This window comes from Hydra vulgaris, chromosome 04 (assembly GCF_038396675.1).
Source record: "Hydra vulgaris chromosome 04, alternate assembly HydraT2T_AEP".
NCBI classification, from domain to species: Eukaryota; Metazoa; Cnidaria; class Hydrozoa; order Anthoathecata; family Hydridae; genus Hydra; species Hydra vulgaris.
In genome coordinates this window covers 5,696,227-5,717,588 of record NC_088923.1, presented here as the reverse complement: position 1 = coordinate 5,717,588, position 21,362 = coordinate 5,696,227, and the positions used below count along the sequence as shown (strand labels likewise).

The window sequence follows — 21,362 nt, the reverse complement described above, 5'->3', positions numbered from 1 at the left end:
TAAAATTTATCATTTCAAAACATCAGTAAAAACACGTGACAAAGTTTGTCACGTATATTACGCGCGCAGTTAACAGTCTTGTTTACGAATAGGTAATAAAATTGTTTAAATTATATAAAATTCCAAAAGTTACATTTGGCTACGCCAATAATAAATGCATAAAAAAAAGTCTTTGTTTTTTTTATTTCCTCTATATTCTCGGCCATTGCTCTCGGTTTACTTTTCAAACAAAATATTAAATACCTGGTTTGTTTTCTTAGTACCCTTGAATTACGGTGTTAATCTAGAAAGAAAAATCCATTGAACGGTTCTTGTGACGCCGCTTCTTTTTTATAATTCTTGCATTAATTAGAAGCTAATCCGCCTAATTTTTTTTGGCTTTTTGCTATACCTATTATAAGTTCACTAAATACCAAAAGTTAGCTTTTTGTTTCTATTTAATATAAAACTTAATTTACAATAAAAGGCTTAGGAAAAAGCAGTTTTCGTATATATAAAATATATAATATTTTTTATTAACTTTTATAAAAACTTTAAAATTCTAGTTTCCAAAATTATATATATATATATATATATATATATATATATATATATATATATATATATATATATATATATATATATATATATATATATATATATATATATATATATATATATATATAAATATATATATATAGTTTTATATATATATATATATATATAAATATATATATATATAGTTTTATATATATATATTATTTTATTATTATTAGTATTATTATTATTATTATTATTATTATTATTATTATTATTATTATTATTATTATTATCATTAATAATATAACTTTTGATAGTAATAATTTTGATAATAAAAAAAATATGGATTATAGAAAAAATATTTTATGGATGTAACATCCTTGGATTCAGAATTCTTCGGCAAATTCATTTGTCATAAAATTACCCTGTAAAAAAAATGTTTTTAAACTGCTCTTAAACAATCTTCATAATCAAATTTCTTTGAATTAATTGATGTACAGCGGTCAGATTAAATCTGTAAGAATTTCTTTTTTAACACCAGAAATAAAATAATTACCGTAAATTGCATTAATCATTCTTATTTAAACATTGAAATCTTATGCAAAAATTTTTTTCAAATAAAATAAATTTAAAATCAATGGTTTGTGTAATTAAAAAGATTTTTACTAGATGTTTTAGGTTTTATTTTATTAGATTTTAAGTTTTGTAATAAAATTATTGACTAAATATTGTTTGTCTTTTTATATAAGTAATACATACACGAGTTTACTTTATAATTATGTTTTATAAATATGCTACTTTATAAATATGTTACAATTTTAGGCATAAAAATGATTTTTAAAATCTAAAGAAATTTAATAAACGTTTTACTACATTTAGTGACCAAATGATACAAAATATTAATAAACAATTTGAATCAAACTGTAACAGCTATCAGTTTTTTTTGAAGACCATAACAAAGTACTAAGCAACCGATGAGAAAATAAAATGACGGTAAGAATATATTTTAAAAACAGTTTTAAAACACATTAAACTAATATAGATTTTAAAACTGTCATAAATTGTTGTCTGATTCATCTACGAGCTCATAAGTACTACCCAACATCTTTTTTTTGTTATGGAAAAGTTTGGATGATTATTTCTTCCCGTAAATGGGGATTAAGACGATAATTGTTAAAGAAACCCATCTCGTGTACCTTTGACCAGACTAGGACGTTGCACATTTGACCGACAAAAATTGTTTCCTCAGTTATTTGCAAACTTTATGAGGCTAAACTTGGGAAATTTATTAACGAGTTTATCGCCAAGCAGAAGATAGTGTGGGTCTAAATGTGGTTTTGAGTTAAAAAAAAAAACGCAGACCAGATATCATACTGTTTATATGAGAAATATAAGAGTGCTGCTACATTGATTGATTTATACCTGCCCCAACCCCAAACCTCAGTTAATGCTGCAGCATGTCCTTGCATGTTCTACCTAAATCAGTCGGTTTAGCAGCGCCTTTTTACAAGTTCTCATTATATCAAAATAATGTCTGGTCTGCGTTTTTTGAAAGCTAAAAAACCCTATTTTGAGTCATACTAACTTCTGCTTACCAAGTTTATCAGGCGGTTGTGCTTTATTGCTCTTAAATGCATTATTGTTTCAAGTATTATAGACATGAAAAAAATTCCGTTGAAATGTAATGCAATTCATTAGTTATTCTTGAAGCACTACTACACTTGGAATAATCAATTTTGTTAATTTAGTAAGTTGCACAGCTGTGTCAATATTATAATTAAGTTGATTTTATTACTTAGTCTCTGCACAGCTCTCAAGGGAATTAAAAGCATAAAAATACTTAATCAACTCTGTCAATACATTTTAGTTTTAAAATGCCAAGGATCAAGGTTGGTGTTTTTTGCAACAAGATTTCTGAAACGATATACTTAATGCAGTAAATTTTGTGTTTTAACAAATAATGAGTTTAAACGAAGCTTCAAGACATTGCAACATTAAAAAATCAACTTTGATATGTCAATTGAAGCAGTTTAAAAAATCTGAAAGATTCGAGTACTCATATTCACATACAAAACCAGAAAAAGTTCTCAATAGACGAAGAATTAATTTTGGTAAACTGCTTCTGCCAGTTTACCATCAACATTGTCTATTGTTTTAGGGGAAATGGTTCCTGTGAGTTTACTATCAATATCATTCATTGTTTTACCTAAAATAATGCAATCCCACTCCAAAGTCAAGTTAAGAAAAGCAACTACAAAAAAGCGTAAAGGAAAATTGCGTTTTTTGACTGATACACCTCAGATTAAAGCCTAGATTCAAAATCTAATAATTAACAATGTAAAACGTCTCCTTCAAGAAAAAGAAAAATACAAGTTATTTTTAAACAGGCTGACAAGTGTTTTAATGATCAAAGCTCTAATGAACTTGATTTTTGAGTAAATTTACTTGATATTGAAACTAACTTGATAATGAAATTAACTTGATAATGAAATTATCAAGTAAATTTTCTCAAAAATCAAATTCATTAGAAATTAAAAAATAAGTTGGGCAGAAAGAAATAATCTAGACTTTATTTAGCAGAAGTTATAAGAATTGTTGGCATAGTTTGCAAAATTAAGTATTATAAGATGTCAGGAGACTTTGTTAATAAATTTATACGAGACAATGGCAATATTTATGATGTGAAACTTGAAGATTTTATTATGAAACTTCCATCACCAAGAATGGTTCATCTAAACCTCAGTACCTTATGTTTAGTGTTCATTTGATCTCTTGTAATAATTGATATATTATACTCTTTTTTTATTGTATTTTTTGTTGTCATTATTAAAATATTTCCTCTAAAAAGCATTATAGTTATATGTAAATGAATATAGACCACCATCTATTATAAATTATTGAAATATTTTTTTCTCTTTTCTTATCTAAAATCATAACAATTACTATATATACTATAAAACATACTTTGTACAATTAAATCGCGTTAAAAGTTTTGGACCCTAACACAATTCATCCCATGTAAGTAGCATCTAACTAAGAAAATATGTGACTATATCAAAATAGTTATAATAACCTTGTTTTTTTGGTTATTATGGTGGACCCAGAAGTCCTTACAGTCTTATCACAAAGCACTGCGGAGGTATATTTAACTTGGAAGTTCACCCTCCCTTCCTTACCAATGTCACTTATTGGGCTAGAGCCGGCGTCAACCTCTTGGTTCTGAGCCAGAACTCTAATTATTGCACCACGGCTGCATGAAATAACTGATTTCATTAAGTTATTTTTAATAAGAAATACTGACTGAGTATCGAAACTTCGATACACAAGTTTTTTGCAAGATTGTAAGGATTGATTTTTCTGATTTTTTTTAGACATTTAGGATTGCTTACAAAATAATTAGATAAATTTTTTTTTATTGACATAAGGTAGGTCCGAAGTTTCTTTATAATATCTAAAAAACTAAAACATTAAAAACATTGCATGATTTTTTAATAATAAAATTTTGATCAAAAGAACAACATGCATCGGTCAAAGGTACCTGCTGTACCTTTTACCAGTTTGACTTTTTTTGAAAAACTCGGAAAAAAGACTGGGATGAATGAGAAAAAAGTCTTTAGAATAATTTTTGTACAAAATATGAGAGAAAACATCTTGAAGCAAAAAACGCAAAAAACGTCATGAAACAAAAAGTGGTCTAAAGTGCAAAATTTAGGTAACTAACGAACTTTATCAGCAGTACAAATATATTGATATGACCATATTATCATTTCATTTAAAATAAGTCATCAATAAAATCATATTATTGCAATGGAGCAAAAGTTGCTTTGTTCAGTTTATAATATTTTGTATTTTGATTGGCTATTCAATTCCACCATTTGTTGCTATTCTAATTCAACTAAGTTTGTAAAAATACAATCATATTTATTGATTATTTTATAAGATACTGTATATCATGTTTAGAATACAGTAAGAAATACAATTTTGATTAATATTTTGGGACTAGATACTATATATGGACCAGGCCCCGCGATATATAATTAGTGAACCAGTAGTTGTATGATCATGAAATTATTTTAGCTTTTTAAGAACAGATAATTACACTAAGTCTGTCAAAAAGCAAATAGTTCAACAATTTCTTTATGATTTTCTAAGGAAATCAGTTTAAATCCTAAAAAATGCCACGAAAGACAAAGCACGGACGACTGCTTTTTTTGAATCGGTTAACTAACATGTATTATTTTTATAAAGAGAACGTACATTTATATAATAAAAAATTCCTGAAAATTTAGTGACAAACAGTCTATAGAATCACAAGATATTTATTGCAGCGCACAGTGGGCACAGTATACCAAAAGGTAGCAAAAGTAAGAAACATCTGCATGTTATACATCAATGTTTTAGCGGTCAAGGAATACATTTCATTCATTGAAACTGAGTCTTGACCACCCTTATCGGCGCTATCATTTGACACATTGGACTCGATTATTTGACACATTGGACTCGATTATTTGACACATTGGACTCGATTATTTGACACATTGGAATCAATTATTTGACACATTGGACTTTTCAACACTTTTTAGAGCTGCGCAAATTCCAAACTTAAATATTTTTATAATGTCTAATGTTTTGCAAAAAATTGCGGTGTTAAGAAGCCTGGAAAGCAAAAAAACTCAAAAAAGTTCCCTTACCACGAGTGTTAGGATAAAAAAGTTAATTAAATACGTTAATTTGTCTCATACTAAATTTAAATTTAATGCTAGAATTTAAATTTCATCCAAAAGTCTTTTAGATTCCGAAAGTTATGTCCATGTAAAGTTTGCACCCTCCTTTAAATGAGGGGGTTGTAAAATTTTAATCGTCAAAACCTTAAAAAAATAAAATTTAAAATCTGCCAATGAACGTAAGTTTAGTAAAAAATAGTTTATTGATAAATTTATTAAATCATTTCGCTCACCTTTTGGGTTGAGGAGTCAAGTTTTGAGAGCATTTTTCCAGCTATTTCCCACGCTCCAATTAAAGTAATTTTTTAACAAAACGTTATCATTTGACATAAATATAAACATACTTAAGTTTGAAGTTTGCACAATGCTTGAAAGTCTCATATCTGTAACACCGAAACCTATATTTAATCCGATATAGGTTTTGATGCCGCCTTGGCCTGCACGAAAACAATTATATTTTAAAATTCTGCAAATGGTCTGAGCTTTTAAACGAGAAATTTTTTTTTGATGAAATTTGACATCTGTCAATTTCAATATGGTTTAATATAATACGCGCAAAAAAGAATAGTTTAAAAATTCCTTTAAGGAACTTTACCCCAGGGGTAGAGGTTGTTAGGGATTGGTGATCGTCTTGAACTCCACGAAGTTGCAAAAAAAAAATCATGCCAACGAACATGTATTTCAAATTTCAAAAGTGAAATTGCAAACTAAGCTATTAACTTTATTAGCTAATTAGTGCTGTTAATGTTTCAGTTAATATAATTAGATTCAGGGAAGGGGGGGGGGACTGAAACCCAATCGGCCCACTGTGCTGTAAATAAAATCGGCCCGAAGCGTTGGGGTAATTGAAAAATTGTTATTAGATAGAGGGGGAGGGGTTGTAAAACGTTTGACAATAATTAAAAATGAGGAGGGTGTTAAGAACTAAACGATTTAATGGCAATTTTTTTGTAAGCTTAATTTACGTCATTTAAGAGCATAATTTTCTATAATTTTGAAAATGTTGGGTGATTAGGGGCTACTACGATCTTTGAGAAAACTTTTTAAATTCAGAAACGACCTTGTTTATTCAATATCTGAAAGAACAATTTATTGTGTTTTACCCCAATTTAATACTGTAGAGAGCAAATGTATAATTACACCAGAAAAAAATCGATGGAATATTTTTTATTTTAGGGGCAGAGGAAGAGATTTGACATCATTTTTAAGAGGGGGGAGTAACTAAACATAAACATTAGACAACTAAATTTCAAAAAAAAAAACTAACAAATAATTTTTTACTAAATAGCTTACACATGTAGTGTAAAAATTACCTTAAAAATTTATTTATTAACGAGTAATTTGTTTACTTAAAAATTATAACATAAATATTATAAATAAATTTTATATTTATTTTAAATATTTATTTATATTATAAATAAATATTTAAAATGAATAATATTATGTAACAAGATGTTATCGGTGCAAACACTTTGGTCTTTACACCGATAACGTCTGGTTCATCAATGATGAAGACTTTTTCAATATATTCAATATTTCTTGAAAATCGATAGCATCCAATAAATCTCATTCAATAGACATTAGCATGAATGCTTCAAGGTGGTCTTGATTTAAAGAAGATCGTAAACAATTTTTAACTAGTTTAAGCTTACTGAATGCTCTTTCACAGTTAATCTGTGTAACAAAGAGTGTTAAAACAAGTTTAACTGCTGCATACAAGTTACAATATGTAGGTGAATGCATATTTAATTGGTATAATAATTTTTGTAGACATATAAAGCATGATTTTAAACAATGATTATTATTGATAGTTTTTGATTTTCCAGTGAAAAAAAACATTTTTGCACTAATCATAAAATATAACTAAATTTAAGTTTAAGTAAGTAAATATAGTTTAAGTAAGTATATTTTACTTTTAACTTCTGAATCCATTTTATCTCAATCTAATGTAAATTCGTCATTCTCACACTCTTCATTATCTTGAAACGTATAATTATAAGTTTTTGAAGTATTTAAACCCAGAGGCTTTGCAATATTGTCATATACTTTGGAAAAGTGGTTCAATTCAGACACTAATTTCTGATGGCTTATAAATGATAATTTTGATAATTTTTTTAAAATTGCTGATTCTGGTAAATTATTTGCAGGTTGAAAATTCTATGGCAATAAATACTAAATATAAGCTATCATTTCCTTATTACTTGAAAATCTTTCAATAAAAATGGTTCTTAATTGATCAATAGTGCATTGAAAAACTTGTACTCTAAACTTATCAATAGGATTTATAATAGGTTCATCTGAAAACATTTCATCATAATTGCGTTTCTTATGCCAAGGACGCATTATTGGTAATTTATCTTTCACAGTTATACTATCATTCAATGCAAAATTTGTAAATTTATTATTCATAATTTGTGAAATATTTTGTGCTTCAATGACAATTGTATTAAAGTATATTATTCCAATTTTATCATTTGTGTTTTCTACAATTAACTAACTAGGTAAAAGATCTAAATTACTTGACTGTAAATATTTTGATGTATGTCCAATAGAATTGAAAACTTTAAGAAATAAATGGACTGTCAAAATAACTTGGAATTCATACAATTTATATTTTAATGTCGTCGCTTCATACACGGACTTTTGATCAAAGTTTTTTGATGAACAAATAAAATCTAAAGAACTAGCAATAGTAGGGTATAAATAATCTTCTCCGTCAAAAACCCATTTAATTTTTTGAAGCATTCTAAGTTATTTTATTCCGATACCTAAATTTTCTTGATTTTTTTTCCAAATGTCCATTCGTTTTTAAAAATCAGAAAAAAAGGTACTCAAGCGATTCAAGAATCCAAATAAATTCTTGGCTGCTCTATTGTCACAGGTATCGCAAAAAATTTTAAATATGTGCATAGCACCAAACATGAATACTTCACTTTGCTGCTTAATCAAAGACTGCAAAGCGTTCTCTGAACCAAACTCTGCTCTCATATTTGAAGCACCATCAAATGATTCTTCTATAACATTTTTAAAATTTATATTATGTTTGTTAAAGCAAGTTTTTAATAATTCATATAAACTTTTACCAGTTGAATATTTTACTTTAATGACAGCAAAAAGGCGCTCTTAAATATCTGCATTATTTAAGTAACGAAGACAGATAGTGACTTGATCTGCAGCTCCAATATCTTAAGTGCTGTCAAACTTGAAATATTTTGTTTTCCATTTTCAAAAAAAAAATTTAATAAATTTTTATTTGAAAATGAAAAACATGTCAATTTAAAATTTTCATACTAGTATACTAAACTGCTGATCACACATTTCTTCATGAATATGTTTCCTTATAGTTTCTAGTATACTTGTAATTACTTTACTATTAACAGTAGTTTTGTATACAAGTGTAACTAATGATCCTGTCCCCTTTGGACATTTTTGCAGTTGATCCAGATTTAACTTTCTCTATTTGCTTGACAATATAGATGTGTTTAAATATTGTTTTAAAATTGCATCTCTTTCAGTACTCAGTAAATTTTAAAAGCTTCAGAAAATTACCTTAACTTAAATTAACATCAACATCATCCACCTTGTATAGCCTTCTGTGTTACCATTTCCACGGTAAAGTAAATTTTGCAAACCTAAGAATTTTATAATTTCAAAGACTTGTTTTAATACGTGAATTCTTTTTTCAGCTTGTTTTTTTTTATTCATCACATTACGGTTGATCAAATATTCAATACTATCATTATTTATTCAAAACTATCATTATATACAACTTTCAACAGCGCAAATATGTGCTTTGCTTGTTTCGTAAGATTCTACAGCTGCATAAATATTTCTTAAATTTGTGCAGCCAGTAGAAAAATTGGTTGGTGATGTAGAGAAAGCAATATATATATATATATATATATATATATATATATATATATATATATATATATATATATATATATATATATATATATATATTTTATTTTATTTTATTAATTAAACTGTTTTTGGGAATCACAAATGAATATTTTTTATCTACAACAATATGTTCCTCAACCTCATGTACCTAAACAAGTTTTTAACAATTAGTCATTTTACAAACCTATGAAAATAAAACTATTTTACATGTAGGTACTTATTAATAAAATAACAATTGTACCAAATAATGTATTTACAATATAGTAGGTAAACATATAATAGGTAATATATAGTTTCAAAAATTTTATTCACCAAAGAACTTTATTAGTATCAATTAAGCAACTTTGGTCTTTTTTTGGCGTTACACATTTATCTAAATATTGGGAATACAATAGTAAAAAATAATTAAGAACTTATAAAAATAGAATTCTGAAAGAAAAATGAATTTAATTAACCCGTTGAGATTAAATATGTTATGTAGTGTATTAAAATAAATAAAATAAATCAGTAGATTGAAATTAGTATAGTATACTAAACTCTTTATACTTACGAACTAATATTTTGTTAGATATGCCCGTAACGACCAATTTAAATGATACTGTGTTTTGTTTTGGGTCATTGGCAATATTTTTTTCAACCTCATGTACCTAAACAAGGTTTTAAAAATAAGATATTTTTTAAATCTATGAAAATAAAACTATTTGATATGTAGGTGCTTATTAATAAAATAACAATTGTACCAAATAATGTAAACACAATATAATAAGTAAATATATAATAAGTAATACATAATTTTAAAACGTTTACTCACAAAAGAACTTTCTCTTACAGTATCAATTAAGTAACTTTGGTTTTTTTTGCGTTACACAATCATCTAAATATTGAAAACACAATAGAAAAGGTAACTACAGTAAAAAAAAAGTAAGGTTAAAAGAAAAATGAATGTAGTTAACTCGTTTAAATTGAATATATGATGTAATATATTACTATATATATAATTAATGATTGAAATAAGTATAGGATACTGTATAGTACAGCAGATTGATATAAGTATAGTACACTAAACTTTTTAAACTCACCAACAAATATTTTGTTCAATATGCATGTAACGACCGATGTAAATGATATTTTTATTTGTTTTGTGGTAATTGTTGGCACAAAATTTTATTTAGTATATTTTTTGGATTTCGTGGGAAAGAAGTAAAATTTATATATTTTTACGTTTATAATTATATTTACAAATGTAACACATAAATACGTAATATATGTAACTCATAAGATAATCATTATTGAATAAAAGTGATTAATTTATACCAACATGCACGTTGTAAAACGACACAATTTCTCAACGAAAATTAGTTGAGGATTTGGTAAATAAGGGTAAAACCTACAGAGAAGTTAATAAGCAGACTGGAATCGGTTTTTAAACAGTCGGCTACGTTATAAAAAAGCATAACTTGAATTGAACTACAAATGAAATTGCAGGAAGAGGCCGTAAAAGAAAAACATTTGCTGCTTTTGATAAAAACATTATTGTATATGTCAAGCAAAACAGATTTGAAACAGCTCAAAAGATTGTAGACAAAGTTTAAAACAACCACAAAATCATGATTTATGTTTAATTTCTCAAAAATAGAATCCAAGAGCAAGGATTTCACGGTAGAGTAAGTCGTAAAAAAACAAATATGACTTATGAAAAGTCATATGAAGCGAAGGTTATTATTTGCAAAAAAGTATTGGACATGCCTATCAAGCACTGGGAGAAGGTAATTTAAATAGACGAACCCAAATTTAACTTGATCTCATTGGATGGAAGCACAAATTCTGGCAGAAACAAGGCGAGGCATGTAAGTTAAAGTGCATAAGAGTAACAGGAAAACATGGTGGTGGAAATATCATGGTGTGGGGATCAATGACTTGGCGAGGAGCTAGCAAATTGACTTTCATTGAATCAACTATAAAAATCAATTCGTATATAAACATTTTAATGCAAAATTTTAACTCCGTTGCTAGTTAATTTAGATTCGGAAATAATTTTTTGTTTCAACATGACAATGACCTGATGACAAAGACTGCACTTTAATATTCACAATAAATTTTGCCATTTGGGCTCAGAGCTCAAAGAGTAAAAACAGGTTATTTTAAACCATAGTTTTATGCTATCATCTCAATAAAAGTCTTATAGTTTAACATCAGATTCACCCTATCATTGCACATCTTACTCTTTAAGTATTCTTGAGGAGTAAGATTATATATTATGCTATATCTTAAGGGTCCTTTTCCTAGTACATCATCTCTTATACATGGGTCTGATCTTTTTACCTCTACCAAAGATAAAACTATTTACTAGGAGCTTATTCTCTAGTTCACTTCTTAAACCTGATGAACACACCTTTCATCCCAAAGTAATAACAAAATTTCAGTAACACCAGTAACAACTGGTGTGAGCTGAAATCTTGCAGAATTAATACTTGTTTTGCAGAACTAATACTTGGAAAAAATATTTTTTTAAAACTCAATAATACCTTGTTTAGACCAACTTATATCAGTAAATATTTATGTTACTTTTTTTCGAGCTTCAACTTTAAAACCATAAAGAGTGCGTATATTTTTTTTTCCACTATTATAAGTGATGTTATAGCTTGTCCGACCTCATTTTTACAACTTATAGTAATTATTGTAATTGTTTTTCTTTGTTTCCACTTGTTTAACTCTAAATTATGAGCCTTTTTTTTCGTTCGCAACAACACGTTTTGAGTAATGTTCTAGTTGCATCTTGAATTTATCTAAGTTCAAAATACGCTCTGGTTTGTCTAATAAATAGTTGTAATAATAGTAAAACTTTTCAAAAGTAGACCATAAATAGTTGTAATAAATAGCAGACCTTTCAAAGTTGTGTGATAAGTTTTTTCTTCTCCATACACATATGTTGCACAGAGGCTGTAGCTTGTGGTCAACGCAAGTATAGTGTCTCACACAACAGTATTTATTTCTAGTTGCTACCAATTTTCATGAGAACAACCAATTTTGAAACCTAATTTTTTATTTTTTAAACTACGTGTACTGCTAGTTTTATCTTATTATTTATTTTTGATATACTTCAAGTCTTTTTACATTTAATATCATTTTCTTCTAAATTAAATAAAATACAACGATAGCAACAAATCCAAAACCACACTCATAAAAAACTTTTTAAAAATCAAATTATTGTTTATGGACGTGCTTAGCTATAATTATTTTCATTTATGTTGCTTTTCAAAACTATTAGGCAGTATAAAAAAGATATTCAGAAAAGTAGTGAAACTCGGTAAACTTGGTAAATGGAAAATAATCTATATATTAGAGTAGTGCTTGTAGTGATGTTGAGGGTAAATGGTTACGTAGTAAATCTTAGTAGCATTCTATGCAAGTAACGATAATATTAGTGTGTGGTATTACGCCTTTATGCTAGCTAGCGTGTCAGTGAATTTTGGGATAAAAAAATAATAATATAAAAGCTTTAGTAAGTTAGCATATATATAAAAAAACATATCAAAATATTATAAAAGTATAACAAAGAGCTAGATGGGAGCTATTAGATTTAAAAGTTTTTGTTCTAAGTTTATTTACAACTTAGTTTTAAATTTTGTTCAAATGTTTACTTAAAACTTAGTTCTAATTGGCTGTTACGCTGTTATAGCCAATTAGAACAAGTTGTTAATGTACTTTGATCAACTATTCTAAGGAAAGTAACTAATCACCAATGACGGTTCGGTGGGCCTGCGACCTACACTCACACTACTAATCAGGGCAGGTCATAGAACAAGTTCTAATTGCCTGCACTTAACGTTAAGATACTTTGTATTGCAATATAACTGGACCTCAATACATTAGTCAATTATATCAAATTCTACCCTCCAGAAATCATATAAGGGTATGATGAGATACACTTAGGGTAGCAATATACATATTTCAATACATGTATCAGGGGCGGATCCAGCATTTTTTGGTGTTTTAGATTTTTTATATACATGGTAAATGTATACTATTATGCATGCGTATCCACAAATGTATGCGTAAAGGTGTTTGTATGCACAGGAACGGGCAATTTATAACAAAACTTTAATTAAATTAATTAAAATTTAAATTATTTATACTTTGATTATCGACAATATTCATAATTAATGGAATAATGTTTGTATTAAAATTTGATTTTGGTCTAAATAGCTTTAGTGAAAATTGATTTCTTTTTTACAACTGTAAAAAACTATAATATAGTTATTAAAACAATCTTCTTTACCTGTATTAAAAAAGGTGTCACGTTTTAGATCTTATACTATTAGAATAACCATGAAAATTCTTTTTATGTTTATTTATTTGATTGGTGCGGTGCATGATGCTCAATGAGTGGTAATCCACTTTAGCAGCAAGTTTAAAAATTACAATTTAAAATTTTAATTCATATAATAAAGTTTATCAAGACTTTTTTTAAAGTTTAACACTGACTTATTAAGTTTGACATCAAATGACGAATTGTTCCAAATTGGAATAACACGATTAGAAAAAAAATCCTTCAACTCGAGTGTCTACAGATCTAAGAAGTATATCTATGATTGTGGATATTGTCACGAACACTTCCAGGTTGTCCAGTTGGTCGACAAAAGTTCCTTAGGGAAGATACTGCATTTAGCTGATAAGATATATTAAGACATTTAAAAAAGTTAGTTAAATCGCTTCTTTCTCCTCTCATAGATAAGGTTGTTAAATTAAGTCTATTTAATCTTTCTTCATTATGAAGCTCTGATTATCCTGGAATTAGTCTTGTTGTTCTATGTTGTACTCCTTCAATAAGGTTAACGTCTTTTTTTAAAAATGGATTCCAAATAGAAGATGCATATTCTAGATAAGGGCGTACTAGCGAAACATATAACAATTTAAGTAAATCAGCATTTAAAAATGAAATTGTGTGTCGGATAAGACCTAAAATTTTATTTGCTTTAGAAACACACTCAGATATATGATTACCATATTTCACTCAGATATATGATTACCATTTCAATTTTTAATATAAGTTTTTTCTGGCGAACTCTGTCAAATGCTTTAGAAAAGTCAGTAAAGAGGATATTAATAGGATAATCTTGATCCACTGCTAGAGTTACAATATCTTGGCTTTCAAGTAAATTTGTAAAGCAAGATTTACCTGGTAAAAAAGCCATACTGATTCTTATTTATCAAATTATTGTCTAAAAGATGCCGAATGATAGTTTTTCTTTAATATCCTTTCTAAAATTTTGCATATAACTGACGAAAAAGAAACGGGTCTATAATTGGAAGGATTAAGCTTATCGCGGTTTTTAAAAATCGTAACTATGTTTGAGTGTTTTCATGCTTGTGGTACCACTCTCAATTCAAGTGATAGCTTAAGAATATGTTTCATAGGAATACTCAGACTTGAAGAATAAGTACTCGTACATACGGATGGACTCTATCGTTCCCACAGGATTTGTATTTATCCAATGATTTTAATCGTACAAGAATTTCTTTTTAACCGATTATTTTGTTTATATCATTTTCACATTGAACATGAGTAACAGGATCAAAACTCGGTTTTGATTCGCACTTTAAGGTTTCAACACTAAAGTGCGGAAACCTTAAAGTGCAAATTCCTTCTTTATACTTTTATTTGCTGTTCACGTATGCATAAAATCTCTTAGGATCTGATTTAGAACTTTTAGCTAAGTCATGTTCAAATTGTTCTAAAGCTAATTCAATAGAATGTCGAGTCTTAGTTTTAATAAGTTTATATTTTGCTTATAATTCGAGATTATTTCTGCCTAATACAATAAACTTAGATCATTTTTTTTTCAGTAACTAGTTTCTTTATATCAGATGTAATACAAGCTTGTTGTCGTTGTCCTTATTTTTTAGAATATGGGATAAACTTGTTACAGTCCAGGCTATATAATTCTAGAAATCTGTCATAACACTGATTGAAATTTCTATCCCCAAATACTGCTTTCAAATTAATTGAATTAAAATATTTTATCATTTTAACATAATCACCTTTTTTATATATATATAACTTGAAATAAAATTTTTAATGATATTATTAGCGCTTATCAAGTAGTTCCAAGTCAATATCATATGTGCATGAACAATCTTACCTAAAGGCGGATTTGATGTAAGTTCAGAAACACGATTTGAATTTTTGGTAAATGTAAGATCAAGAATGTTTTCGTAAAGTCGAATCTTTTTACGTCTTTTGAAATGTTGGAAAAAATACACTTTGTGACAAAAATCAGTCGTTTATAGTTTTTGTAAAATGAAATTCTGAACTATTTAGATCTGAACATGTACCAGTGAAGAAATCATCAACCCATTTAATATTCGGATAGTTAAAGTCCCCGGTCAACAAAAGACCTGTAAAAGCACTATTATCGTAAACACGATAATAGTGTTTTACACACTATTATCGTAAACAAGATAATAGTGTTTTACACAATATTATCGAAACACGATAATAGTGTTTTACACACTATTATCGTAAACAAGATAATAGTGTTTTACACAATATTATCGAAACACGATAATAGTGTTTTACATACTATTATCGTAAACACGATAATAGTGTGTTAACTATGTTATTATTATGTTATATATATATATTTTGCATTTTAATTTTTGTAAATAAGAGTGCTATAAATTTCATGCTTTTTTTTTTTCAGGATTATTCGCAAAATTCCCCGCAACATAAAAAATGGTTAAAAAAAAGAAAATACACGGCTATTGCATTCGCAATTCAAAGTTTGATCTTAGGCATAGAATATAGTGTAACACTGTCAACTTTATGGTTATATATAAAAGAACTAGTAAACACCAAATCACCAAAATTGTTTTACACATTGGTATCTGCTATGTACATAGTATCATTCACCTTAAGTACTCCGATAATTGGGAGAGTAGTTGATCGCACTCGTCAAGTTCAAGTTTGGTTTTTTATTTGCAACTGCTTTTTAATTGTTGGAAATTTATTATACAGTCTTCAGTTTTCTCCTTGGTTTTTAGTAGTTGGCAGATTTTTATCTGGTTGCTGCGGTTTAGGTTCTGTTATGACTGCCGAGATCGTTAGAAGTTATCCATCTAGTAAAACAAGTTTTCAGTTATCAATCCAATCATTAGCTTTTAACTCTGGTTTTATAATAGGACCTTGTATTAACTTTTTGTTTTTAAAAATTGACTTTTATATTGGATTTTGGCACTTAAAAAACGTCAATTTTATTGGAATATTTATGACCATAACTTGTTTAATCATGTGTTTACTTTCATTTTTAATGGTTCACAATTTATCGAAAGAATTCGATTTAAAAGGAATAGAAGAAAAAAAAGCTAAAAGCTTTGAAAGTACTAATATTGAATTATTAGGAGGGTCTCCAGTATCCTTAACTAATACTGAAGTGATCTCCGGTATAAACACAGAATCTAATGAAAAATTACCGTTACTCAATTCTACACAACTTCAGATTAGTTATGAAGGAGCTAGTTCCTTACCTCATTTAAACATTTTTAAGATTTTGAAATTGCTGTTTACATCGTTTGATACTTCGTTGTTGTTGTTTAGTACGTTTTTTATTCTACTTTTTCTCGTTACTTTTGACATGTGGTTTCCGTTGTTCGTTATAGACACTTTAAAATTATCTCTTTTAGAACTTAACATTTGTATTTTTGGTACAGGAATCAGTTCTGTTTTAATTTTATTATTATATATCTGCAAACCTATATCAGATGAGAAAATGTTTATTGTGGTTTTGATTGGACTATTTGGTATTTGCATAATTAACGTGAGTTACATTGTTTTGAAATACTTTAATTCTAAACCACTACAACTAATTTTTGGCATCGCGTACATGATTAATTTTGCTGGCGCAGGTATAATACCGGAGGTTTTTATTGCAAACACTTTAGCTAGATACGTTAGCTCAAATAATCAAGCTTTTGCGGATGGCATACGCAATTCAATGTTTGCGGCAGGAACACTAACAGCGTTTTCAAGTGCTGCGTTTACATTTGAATATTTAAGTATAATTTCATCTACATTTATTGTATTAACATTATTAATAATGGTTTTGTTGATGGCAAGAAGAAAGCATTTACTTAATCCAAAACCAATATTTTAGCATTTGTTACTTTTTTAGTACTTATTGATTTTTAAGAAAATATAGAAACGATAATTTAAAGCATTCATTATTTTTATTAAGAGAAATAATTTTAACATTTAACAACTATTTTACTTTACAAATAAATAGTTTCTTAATAAAGAAATAGTTTTAACATTAAAACTATTTCACTTAATAAATAAATTTTTAATGCAGTTCATAAGATTAGTTAAACTGATCAATCGCTACTTAAACATGTAAATAATTTCTACTTTAAAGTTGTTGACTAAAGGTGATTGAATTGATTCACATGAAACAATTCATTCACCAAAAGCAACTTCAGCAAAATTACTTAAAGTATTTGCGTTTTATACAGAACATGAAGCAATTTAAAAACATACCTAAACTCAGCTATACCACTCTATACCAGAGATGGCCAAAGAGCGGCTCGCGAGCCTCGTGCGGCTCTTAGAACGTCATTGCGGCTCGCGAGCTGCATGCGGGTCTTTTTTAAAGTTTTGTCGATTTACTAATAATGAATTAAAAATTGAATTATACATAGACGAAAGACATTTTGTTTCAAAAATGGATACAGTATAAGGAGGCAATAACGCACTTAGAAAAGAAAAATTGAAGATGAGAACAGATTATTTCATGGCAATTGGACAGAAAAATGCGCTTTTATTGAAAAAGAAAATAAACCTAAAAGATATGTTTAATTTGCAATAACTTGCTCTTGATAAGACGTGTAACGATAATCATAGTAGCGTTTAACATTACAGTAACTATATGTTAAACGCCACTATGTTAAACTGTATGTTAAACGCCACATCACAGTAACTGTATGTCGGACGCCACTATGAAACAAAACATGTCTATTTTTTTGAGGAATGCCTATTAAATTCACGCCATAGAAAAATTAAAATCGAGTTGCTTAAATTAATATTTAAAAATCAACAAAGGAATATTTCATCTTCCAGCCTGCTTGAGTAGAAACATCAGCATAATATTTATGTTAGAGAAGAAACATTAGCATTATATTTAATTTTCTAGCATGCTGGAAAATTAAATATTATGCAAATGCTTCTTTACAATCTAAAAATCAAATATTACAACAGAAGCAAGTTTTATTATAGCTTGGAATATTGCAAGAAGTGAACATCTTTACACCATTGGAGAGTTTTTAAAACATAATCTTTTAAATGTGATCTCAGTTTTAGATCCAAAATATAACAAAATTCAATGATTAATTTCAAATATTTCTGTTTCTTGACATACAACTGAAAAAAAAATTAGCGTCGAAGTTGAACAGCATTTGTTAAATAACTTAAAAAATTATGAAGCATTCAATTTAGAATTAGATGAATCAACAGATATTCAAGATGAACCTCAAATGGTTGTATTTGTTAGATATGTAACATCAGATTTACTTGTAAAAGAAGAATTGCTAAATTTGGTAAAGCTAAAAGACACAACTCGTAGAATTGATTAGAAGGATTCCATTGAGACTATTCTGGTGAAAGCCAATACTCCTAAGAACAAGTTAGTGTGCTAAGATTGTGCAACAGAAATTGTTGTAAAACATATTGGGCTTATTGGTTTACTAAAAAGTGATCCTACGTATCCAGAGTTTATCCCAGTTAATTGCGTGATTTATCGAGACATATAGCAGCAAAACATTTTAGTTTTCCAATTGTTTTTAAATTAGAGCTGGAGTAAATTACATTTGATCTAATGCAAAAAATCTTCGAATTAGATCTTACTGAATTGGATCTTGCTGATATACCAAGTGACTTGTCGTTTTACTGTGCTGTAAAGTGGCTTTCAAGTAGCGACATTTTTTTATAGGTTTGTAGATCTATTAGAACCAATTAAATCTTTTTTGCTTGAAAAGCAAAAAGCATTTGAAATCTTTGACAAACTTTTCGATCTTTTATTTTTAACTGATCTAATGCAACATTTACAAAATCTGAACTTGTCATTTTAGGGGAAAGAATAAAATATATCTGATCTTGATAAGGTTCTATTTAGTTTTCAAAAAAAAATTGCACTATTTCAAAAAGATCTTGCCTTAAAAACTTCTAATCATTTTCCTCAAATGAAGAAGATGATTCATAATCCTAATCTTACGATTCAGCATGATGATCATAAGATTGAAACATACCAGGAAAAATTACAAAATTTATTTGAAGACTTTCAATTTTTGTTTGAAGTGATTTATTCATTTGGTTTTTGTAGTTATTAGTAACTTATACTATTAAGTGGTTATTAGCAAGTTCAATTCAAACTTATACTAATAAGTGATTATAAGCAAGTTCAATTCCAATAAAAGTGGTTATAAGCAAGTTCAATTCCAATAAAAGTGGTTATAAGCAAGTTCAATTTAAATCAAAGTGGTTATAAGCAAGTTCAATTCAAATCAAAGTGGTTATAAGCAAGTTCAATTGAAATCAAAGTGGTTATAAGCAAGTTCAATTCCAATAAAAGTGGTTATAAGCAAGTTCAATTCAAATAAAAGTGGTTATAAGTAAGTTCAATTCAAATAAAAGTGGTTATAAGCAAGTTCAATTCAAATAAAAGCAAGTATTAATCAAATGCATCAATTTTTTTTTTAAGAAACCCTTTTATCTTTAAATTTTTGTATCTTGCACCCAATAATTTTATAAGAAAATTTATGGTTGTTTTAATTCTTTTAATTTAAAAAAAAATTATGATCCGAAGATGCTTTCTCTATTTTTTCTACATATGGTCTTCCAGTGTGAATAAAAAGAAATCAGGTTTTATGTAGCTTAGTTTACAATTAAAGAATATTTTTTACTTTCTTTTTTGTAGCAAAAACTAACACGCTGGTAAATTCAAGTTAAAAATCTCCTACATCATAGTCCAAAAAGATCGTATTTCCCGCAAAAAATTGCCTGAATTTAGTAAAAACAAGAATACTTTAAAACATTGATTATGCATAACTATGACGTATTTTGTTGTGGATTTTTTAGAAGGTTTTTAAAAAAGATATAAAAAAAACATTTCATTAAAAAACACATATAAATAAATGTTTTTAAGCGCAATTTTTACTTTAATATCGTGCTGTATCAATTTTGGAATCAAAAGTAATCGTTGAGGAGATTGCTTCAACGAAAAAGTTAAAAAATCTAGCTATTAAATCAATTGCTATAAAATTGCGTATTTTAAGTTTACAACTTGTGTTTTTAAGTGTTCATTAGAAGCTAAAAGTTTCGAAAATGTGTAAAAAAACATTTAATTTATGAGCTTTTAATGTTATAGTGCAATTTAAAAAAAATAAAAAAGTTATAAAGACAAAATCTAGTTTTAAGTATATACAAGTCATTCCTTGAGTATTTAAGGAAATGGTTGAAAGCCTATCTACTACCAATATTTTATTTTCACTATTTGTGTTTCATGGAAAGATAAAAGCTTTGCGCTCATTATGGACTTATAACGCTTTTTTTTTTTTATTATTTCAAAATATAATTTTTAGAATGATAAAAATATAAAAAATATGCTTATGTTTAGCAATATATCTTTTAAGCATATTTTTATTTATTTATACTTGTTTAATGTGCTAATGTGTTTAATTGTTAAATGTGTAACGGATGAGGGATGGAGCATGAGTGACTTTAAAGATTTAAATAGTTTAGTCTTTCTTATTTCTTAATTGAAATGATCCCCCTTGAATTGGCTAAAACCTTATTATAATGTTAATTAAAACATAATTATATTATAATTATGTTACAAATAACATTATAATAAAAATTATAACTGCATATGTTTTTCCTAAAAATCTTTCACGTATTTTTCTTATAGTTAAGGCTACCATAGTCCTGATTTTCATCAGGACTGTCCTGATTTGAAGGGTCTTTCCTGACTGTCCTGATCAGGTGCTAAAATGTCCTGATTTTAAAAAACCATAACAAAAAAGAAAAAATATCATTTTGACAAAAACTAAAAAATAAAGCAAAGAGAAAAATATTGACTTGGCAACTCCAACTTCTCCATTCAATTTTTACTATTTTCTTGCAATTTTAGGCAGTGCTGGCAGAAATGGCAGTGGTAGCAGACATGATAA

At 27.5% G+C, this 21,362-nt stretch overlaps 1 protein-coding gene across 1 annotated transcript; it reads left to right on the top strand.

The window, feature by feature from the left end:
- The first annotated feature begins 1,372 nt into the window (after positions 1 to 1,372).
- On the top strand, positions 1,373 to 17,359 carry LOC124818548 (uncharacterized). Its single transcript, XM_065795314.1, has 2 exons — positions 1,373 to 1,512; positions 15,851 to 17,359. The coding sequence occupies exons 1-2, from the start codon at positions 1,507 to 1,509 to the stop codon at positions 17,297 to 17,299; spliced, it is 1,455 nt and encodes a 484-aa protein (XP_065651386.1). The 5' UTR covers positions 1,373 to 1,506; the 3' UTR covers positions 17,300 to 17,359.
- The last annotated feature ends 4,003 nt before the right edge of the window (positions 17,360 to 21,362 follow it).